At 33.3% G+C, this 8,910-nt stretch overlaps 1 protein-coding gene across 4 annotated transcripts; it reads right to left on the reverse strand.

The window, feature by feature from the left end:
• Positions 1 to 1,882: 1,882 nt before the first annotated feature.
• On the reverse strand, positions 1,883 to 6,923 carry LOC116853297 (ubiquitin-conjugating enzyme E2 J2-like). 4 transcript variants are annotated; one of them, XM_032834313.1, is made up of 5 exons: positions 6,348 to 6,923; positions 5,972 to 6,179; positions 5,651 to 5,885; positions 4,677 to 4,805; positions 1,883 to 4,602 (listed from the first exon to the last, which is right to left on the reverse strand). In XM_032834313.1, the coding sequence occupies exons 2-5, from the start codon at positions 6,094 to 6,096 to the stop codon at positions 4,390 to 4,392; spliced, it is 702 nt and encodes a 233-aa protein (XP_032690204.1). In that variant the 5' UTR covers positions 6,097 to 6,179; positions 6,348 to 6,923; the 3' UTR covers positions 1,883 to 4,389. The 4 variants fall into 4 exon arrangements, with proteins under 4 accessions (XP_032690204.1, XP_032690203.1, XP_032690201.1 ...); XM_032834312.1 differs by having other exon boundaries at positions 5,972 to 6,182; XM_032834310.1 differs by having other exon boundaries at positions 5,972 to 6,228.
• Positions 6,924 to 8,910: the final 1,987 nt, after the last annotated feature.

Consider the following 8,910-nt stretch of genomic DNA (forward strand, 5'->3'; position numbering starts at 1 on the left):
TGTGACAGCTTATTGATTCTCATAAATATATTGTGTGATATTTTATTCATAACATTTTGACAAAATTGTTATTATTTGCGATATGTTTAAATTATAAAAAAGACAGATTATTATTATATAAATTATTATCATATAAATTATTATTATATAATAAATTATATTATAAATTATAAATTATAATTATAATTATAATTTCTTTCAGAGATTTACAATTAATTTCATATCTTATGCAAATTCTCATTTATGTGCATGCACCTGTACCATTGCGTGTTGTACCGTACTTGAGCGCGCATATTTTAGCCAGTATAATTGATTAACTTTAATTGTATATAATTTGAAAAGTATTATAGCCTTGACATTTTTGCATTAGGATTTTTTTATTCAAATTACCTCAGGAATCCGCCCTTAAGAGATAATACGATAGTAGCGGGACACCCTGTATTTGGAGATCGCAAATTTATATTTTTCGAATTATTAAGGATTATATACGATATATAGGATTATATGTGGTATATACGTGGTGTGTGTAGCATGAATATTCGTGACTTCGTTGAAGCGTCGGACTGATGTTCCGTGGACCTGTGTTTGATTCCTCGTACTGATATTTTTTAACTTTTAGACTGCCGGCATTTTTCATTAAAAAAGTGATTTTTTTTCTCAAAAATTGTTTTATATAAGTAATATACACATGACGCAGAATTTTGAGATTTGTGCAGTGCCACAAAAGTGGCTTTCCCGGCAACCTAAAGATTAATATTTTCATAATATAAAATATATTATTCGCTGTGAAATAAATAACAATATATATTAGTGAAAATTAATTGGTTTTGAAGATCTATAGATACCTCCTGATGCGAAATGGATCCAACGTCATAATATTTGACCTCGATTTTTTCGAAAACGGGAAGGTATCTAGACAAACGGCGAGATATATATTTATTTTCGATGAAGAAGGTCTGTGCCAAAGCCCATTAAAATCGATGATCCACACTTTATGGCCTCTCTTTGTTAGATGTAATAATAACTTAATTTTACATGTCGTTTGCTAATGATAGAATTTTTTGTTTAGTTTAATCTAATCTACCTGTACACCGCGGATCGTTTGTGCGTTACCGAACACTTTGTATATATGAACTTTTTTCCCGCGCAATGATTCTTAAATGTGATAACTGGATGAGTTACTAACTTTACTAGAAAAAATGTTCGAATGATGTCACTTTCAACTGTACATATACATATATGTCATTAACCCTTAATTTAAGCATTAATTTAAAAATTGTGTATTGCGACAAAAATTACTTGATATTTGAAGTACCTGTAAGATATCGCAGAACTCATGATAGTAAATGATGCGTCGAATTCGAGGTAAAAATCAATTTACGCAATGACACGCAATCATCAGAGAAGAATCCGAAAGAGCTAATAAATACGGCTACTAACAGAAGAACGCGAGAGCAAACTTGGCCCCGATTTATCCACAGCACGTAAGAAGGAATAAACACGACATCGACGGAAGAACACACGCTCGGTTCACAGGATGTATCCTTCCTCCTGAGCGCACTTGGACAACGAGGCATTCAGCGCCGGGGATTCTAACAGTTTACGGGAACGGTAAACCGTGCGTTATAAGAATACTCGCTGTTTCATTATATTTCGACTCTAACTGATAAGCCATAAGCGAGCTTCTGTCGATCTTGAAATTCTTTTTGTAACAAATGTCTCATTCATCAACGCATAAAATGTAATGATTACTTGTAGAATATTCCGCATATACTTTCTAACGTCAATATAAATCGATAGCTGTGTAAACCCAAGCCGACGGAAGGAGCAGAGGATCTTGGATCGTCTTCGATAAGACTGGCACGACTGTGAACACAAAATATTTTTCGCTTTTGAAACGTACTATATTTTTCTCCACACGCTTACAGAATAATAGTAGTGATAATAGTACTAAACTGTCGTATTTACAAGATTTTGACGACTTACGGTATAGTAATGTATGTTTTAATACGCAATGATAAGAATTTATATTATATATATTTTTATCATTGCATGTTTCGATATGCCATAATAAGAACATATACGTATATATACGTATATACAAAGCATACATGTAATTTTTCTATCACACTTTCCGACGAATAGACGATACAGAAATCTGTACTTAGTGAAAATAAATCGTCCATGAAAAAAAAAAATTACGTCGCATCAATGCCTGGATATTAATAACCATGATATGTAATTCTGAACATTCTTATTGTTTTGGTTTTAAACACACAATATAGAATATATATATATATATATATATATATATATATATATATATATATATATATATATATACACATATATTCTATATTGAAAATTTAAATATTTGTATTTGAAAATAAAATATATTAAGAATGTCCACAGCTAGATATCAGTGTTATTAGTTATAATGTTATTATCAGGCATTAGTATTTTTACTTTTCTTACTGAATAACTGTTTTTCGCTTGTAATAAGAAATAACACGATACTCCTTTTCTTTCGACATTGCAAAAACGGCTAGTCATGGAAGAGCGAAGCGATTGATATTGAAACATATTCTTTGATCCGATCAAGGAAACGATGAACGTCTCCAAGAGAAAGAAATTTTTAATTTTCTGTGCACGAGGGAACAATCTTACGAGTCACTTTGATCGAAGCAAATAAGGGGATATCGATCACAAGATTGAGATAGAAAGAAGTAAATATATAATACGATGTATAATATGACTGCGTCCTTATAGTATATTTACAAAATGGACTCACTTTCAACGAGCAGAATAAGTCAAATTGCGAAACATGATGTGATTTAGTTATCCTTCATTATCAGTTTGGATTTGCAATCTTATTGGCACGTCGTACAGTGTGACGAACTTGTGCACTTCTACCCGAGAAAGATTTTCCCATGTAAATAAAACCAGATAAGTTTCTTGATATTTTAAAAAACCAGGATCAAAAAATCAAGGACTGAAATAAATTAATGTCCTTGTTAATTAACGTGTTAAAATATAGCGTTAATTAACCACCGGTTATCGAAGTTAAGTAATGGATATATAGCTAACTTGATCGAATTCGGATTTGTACAAAATCCGATTGAAGGAAGAATGATGTAGCGTAAATCCTAGTTACAAGTTACTTTGGAAGTGCAAATTTGGATGTGAAAGAGATAGGAAGCCACGACTACGTCGTTTTATCTTACAATATTCTTTGAAATCCCTGAATTTCTTGAAGTGAAATTTCTCTCGAAAAGATACAATAACAGCTGAATCACTCGAATTCGAATGATTTTCCACTTATATAAAGTGAATTGTCCACTCGAAAGAAGTGAATATTTTTACTTGAAACTTAAGAGTAGTCTGATTTGTTCAACCGTCAGAAACAAATTAATTCTAATCGACTTAAAACCAGTCTTTTAATAGCAATTTGAACTTTGTTCAAACATATCAAACATATTGTTAACAGAGAGCTTAAATTTAAATTTAAATCACTATCGACTTTTATTTATATGAAAAAATCGACCTTTATTTATATGAAATCAGAATCCATCCTGAGCTGAAGTAAAACATTCATTCTTACAATTTCAAGCGGCTGAATTTTTATTCATTTTGAGATTTCACTTGAAGAAATTTAGGAAACATTATAGCTAAATTTCTTGCCCCTGGAAATTGGCGAGAATCTAATTGAATCTGTCAATTAACGTCAACAAGAAACCGATGTAATTTGACGATTCGCAATTAAAGCAACAAAACCAGAAGGAGATTATGACTCATACTTTCCTTCTATAATGGCTATCGAGTAAAACTCGCGTTTATAGTACAGGTTGTATCTTACAATCGACATCAATATAAAAATCTATCAAATATCCACGAGTCTATACTGGCGAACGTTCGAGACTGTGCAGACCTAAACGGTGTCACAGCTTTGACGGGCAGATATTGGCCTGGTTCACGCATCTAATCATTTAATACGCGCACCGAACTAATTTCTCTTAAATTATCTCAATTTCGGCGATGCGCAAACGATGCTGTATTCAATTAGTATGATATTCTTCTTTATATATATATATATATATATATATATATATATATATATATATATATATATATATAAGCTTAGTATTACAGTTGTTTATATGCATCGTCGATATTAAGATAATTTAAAAGGATGTTACTATTGCACGTATATCAAACAATCATTGTAAAATAACATATCAACAGGCAAGTGTTCGAATATGAGAGTTCCCGAATTCCCCTTCTCCCATTTCCTTCTTTTACGTATTATCGTTCTAAGATTTATGCATACAATCATCACAACTTGTTTCCGTTTTACGATCGCCGTGACTTAGTGTACGACTCGGTTTCAATTCACTCCGTAGCGATGCTCCTCAGTACGTATTTCACTGTGTAGGCGAACGCCGCGAAGCCGATGATAACAACAAGATTAGCCAGAGCACTATGTAATGGGCTCTGCTCCCTCTGCAATTGGTCTCGTATCAGCGAAGAAACCTCGGACGCGGTAGACTGATGCCTCGCTTGTTTCTCCAACTCTTTCCGTCGTTCTAGCTCGACTTCAATCGCCTGCGATATTAATAAAACATTAATATCATCTAATATTATAGCGTTATAGTATTTTAGATAAAAGTAGTATTTACTTCGACTGTTTCTGGGAAGAGCTCACAGAACATCTTATCCTTTAAGTTATACTCTAAGCTCTGCGCAGCTAGCTGTCTCTTTTCATCGTCTGTTGAGCTAATGCTGCCAAGCGTGGGACTTTTCTCGATCTACAAAAGTGTGATTATAAAATTTACACTTTTACATTTTCAGGAATACTTTTAATAAACAGAGTATTTTTTCAGTACTGTTCAACATTTAAGAAGTTAATCTTGAGGTCATTATATGAAGAAGAGTTCAAATAAGCAGAAGTAATGGTATCACTTAGGCCTCATTTCAGAGATACAAAGTATAAAATGTAAAAGTGTAAAATTTTATGAAATTATCGTTTGTTAATAGTTCTTAAACAAAAAGTAGACAAAAATTATTTTACCAGTGCTATATCCCATCAAGTACCTAATTGGAGATAAAAAATTAAATTTAGAATAAATTGTACATCCTGTATTTATAAAATCAGACATTAAAACATTGAAACATGAATATCTCCTAAAGTAAGTTTTGTTGAAATCTACCAAGAGTACTTTTTTGTATATGATTAATAAAATATTAATAATTTTAATTCTGTCAATTGGCATACAATTTTTGTACAGTAATATATTGTCTAAATCTTATTTCTATGCCATTAACTGCTTACAAAATGACGATTATAGATAAAATATAATAGCCTATTTATTTACTGGCCTGAATTTGACAAAAAAACTTCTTCTATTCAATTAGGAGCCATTGAAAAAAAACAATCAGAATTTTTAATACTTTGTATTTTTGAAACAGGGCCTTTGAGACTATATATTTATATGCACTTTTCTTCATAAAACAATGTTAAAAATAAATTTCTAAAACATTAAACAATATTTAAGAAGCACCCTGATATTTTAATTTTTAAAATATTCTATATATTCAGTGTAATTAAATTTCTTTATAATTATGCTTTTTAACTATGCATAGAAGAATTTACCATGAAACTAAGTAATCCAGTGAGAATCGTAGACACACTCCATGCTGGATTCCATGTATCAGGATGGAAGTCAGAGATGGACAGGCACAATCTGGTGTTGACTTTGAATCGGCCGTTTGGTGTGGTCATGTAAATGCTAGGTGGTTGGAATGGAAACTCCACTGGGAATATCAACTTGCCATGATAGAAACCACCCTCATACGGAGTTTTCTCTGGTCCTTTCACCACATAGTGCCTAAAAGTAACAGTATGCCTGTATAATTCATTCTCAAAATTATCAACTATTTACTCAAACTTACTTTTTGTGCAATCAGAACTCACCATTCTAATATATTGGAAGGTACTGGTTCTGCCAGTACATATGGTACTGGATCTTTTTTGAGGCGCAAATAATCCTGTTTCAGTCTAGCTGACGCACTGTTGGTTTTTCTGTTCATTCTTCCCATATAGCTTAGCGCAACTTTTAAACAAATTCTGCTTCTGCTTCTATGGTCGCTCTAACCTCTCTGCTTCTCCGTTCAGCAGCTTACTGCTATAATCAGATCTCAACGGTTTGAGCCCACCTTGACGTGATGTTTCTAATAAGTAGCGAAGCAGATACGAAGTTTCCAATAAAAAGAGTGAATTTTTCCCGGAAAAGGTAATGCTACTCTCACAGCGGATCATGTATACAAGGCATTCAATAAAGTGAGCTGACCTCGTCGCGGTTTCAGCGTCAAGTCGTACAATACTCGTGCATTACGGGTTCCACGTGGAAGCGTCAGGACTTATCTGTAGAGAAGATAAAGCTGTGGACGGACGCGAGGTTGTGTAAACGACGATCGCATGGGTTGCTCAGCGCGACAAAATAGGTTACGTGGTGCGCAAGGATGACGACGATACGTAATCAAGAGGGAATGAAGCCGCGATTGAAATTGTCGGACACACAAGCACGTCGCTTAACAAAGTCGATTTTGATCAAGTGTTATCGGTGCCAGCGAACTTGACCAAACTTGACGGATTTGGCAGTACGAGGAAAACATATGACTGTTAAATGACCGCCACCGTCGAATACGTCTGTCCATGCGCAATGTTACCACATTAGTGCAATTAAGACTGTCTTGTACGAATTTGTCTCGTGTCAAAAAATTAATTCAATATTGAATCAAATTTTTGTTTCTCATTGCAGAAAGTTTATCCGAACTATTGTGCAATCGAAAATAATGGGCTGATTTATTTGTGAGTTGTACTACTTAAAAAATAAAAATCCGTTCTGAAATCACGAATTATATATTTTTCATGAATGTGCCAGCGAAGCACTAACGTTTACGTTTTCAATTTTTCATTAAGACTATTCTACAATTGTGTAAGCATAATCGTGAACGTAAAGATGCCAATACATGGGAGCGTTCCAGCGTCGAGCATTAAAGCTTTAGCCAATCAACGTATCAGATTCCAGAAGTATACTTCTAGTTCTTGTGGAAAGTGGCACGTTGATTGGCTACCGCTTTAACGCTCGACGCTCGATGCTCCCATGTAAAGGCACCTTAAAAGCCAATCAATCCGAGTATTTTATTCACTGCTAATTGCTTTATTCTGATTGGTTATAATCACTTACATCATTTACGATATGCTTACGCAATTATAGAATGGCCTTTAGATTACGACGATTCACAACGGCAACTGAATATACTTATACTTTATACTTTATATTGGGTGCTTTCCAATTGCTTAACACATCTTGACACACACGTGCACAAAACCAGTTTATTGGTCATATATTATCTAAAATATCTTGTAAGATAATATGCAACCAATAAACTGGTTTTGTGTAATGGCTCCTGCACACAGGACGCGGTAATGCTTGCAGCGCGGCGGAAGTCCGCGCGACACCCAATCAATATGTTGTTTTTTCGTAAAAGCTAGAAGGTTATTACGGAAAGCAGCATATTGATTGGCTGTCGCGTGAACTTCCGCCGCGCGGCAAGCATTACCGCGTCCCGTGTGCAGGAGTCATAAGAGCTAGAAGGTTATTACCTTTGACTATATAACCATGGACCGCTAGTCGTTATCTAATGTCTGCAGCAAAACGTCTGTTAACATCTGCAACGCCGCCAGGACCAAACAACGGCTATTACGTAAACTATCACATACTTGTGATTTCCATTTTACCATGTAAAAGATATTTTGTGTGTGTGTCCGTGATCATAAATTGCAGTTATCATTAAAATACATGAAAAATTATTATGATATTTCTTTAATCGTCAATAACAGACCTTTTCATTTTTTCTTCAAATAAATTATTACATTAAAAAAAGTTATACAACTTTGCTATAATATAAAAATCAACAATTTTTAAAGTAACAAGAAAAATAACCTGATTTGTAAGGAAAATATAAAAACACAAAATAAGATATTTATATAACTTCATACCAAATTTGTATTTATTATATTACATAAGAATATGTAATATTTATATAATATATTTATATAATAAGAGATATGTAATATATGAATAAAAAAAAAAATATATATATATATATTAAAAATGTTTATATAATATATATGTAATATTATAAAAAAAACGTTCAACATTTTTTTAAAACATTATTTAAAATACCGTCCTTTAAAGTAGCTTGGAACACTGAAGTATTGGGAGTACAAATTAGTTCGGTCCGTTTTCAAAAGATGGCTCTGGCTGTTATGAATGTTTCATAGCAGAGAGAAGCCTGAGAGCGGCCATGCCATATGCTTTGGCCGACACCGATTCTCGGCCCAGTTGGGAGTGCCATCTGCATCCATTTTTGACTGGGAACTACGTTCCTCACATCCATTTTAATTTAGTGCGTGTCCATTCTACATCCATTTTCTGGCGGTTAGTGTTTGTGCTAAGCACATAATTGCGCGATTGAGAACATCGACCATCGCGCACGGACTTATATTCCATTCAACACGCACATAATCTTCTTCCTCTGTACACACTGTCATAAATTTATTTGTACGTGTATGTGCATGTACGATATATGACTGTATGATATATCAGTCTCGATAGAAATGTACAATTCGATAGAAAAATCAAATGCTATTGTATCAACAGCATCGGTGTAATTGTAATAAATGTTATTAATTTAAATGCAATAAGAATCAAATAAAACGTCATACTCTTGTTTTGATAATCGATGTTTTTGAATCAACAGCACGATCTTGTTGTCGGGACTTTATTGTATCAATTATATATGCTCTCTCTTGAAATAAATAGATAATCGTTTTAATAATGATAT

The sequence above is a fragment of the Odontomachus brunneus genome, unplaced genomic scaffold (assembly GCF_010583005.1).
Source record: "Odontomachus brunneus isolate Ranch 3 - 2012 unplaced genomic scaffold, Obru_v1 Obru_scaffold_302, whole genome shotgun sequence".
Classification (NCBI taxonomy): Eukaryota; Metazoa; Arthropoda; class Insecta; order Hymenoptera; family Formicidae; genus Odontomachus; species Odontomachus brunneus.

Coding starts and splice junctions, on each gene's coding strand:
- LOC116853297 (XM_032834313.1), bottom strand. CDS start 6,096: ATGGGAAGAATGAACAGAAAAACCAACAGTGCGTCAGCTAGACTGAAA. Junction 5,886..5,971: donor CCTTCCAATATATTAGAATG/GTGAGTTCTGAT, acceptor TGTTACTTTTAG/GCACTATGTGGTGAAAGGAC. Junction 4,603..4,676: donor TCTTCCCAGAAACAGTCGAA/GTAAATACTACT, acceptor TTAATATCGCAG/GCGATTGAAGTCGAGCTAGA.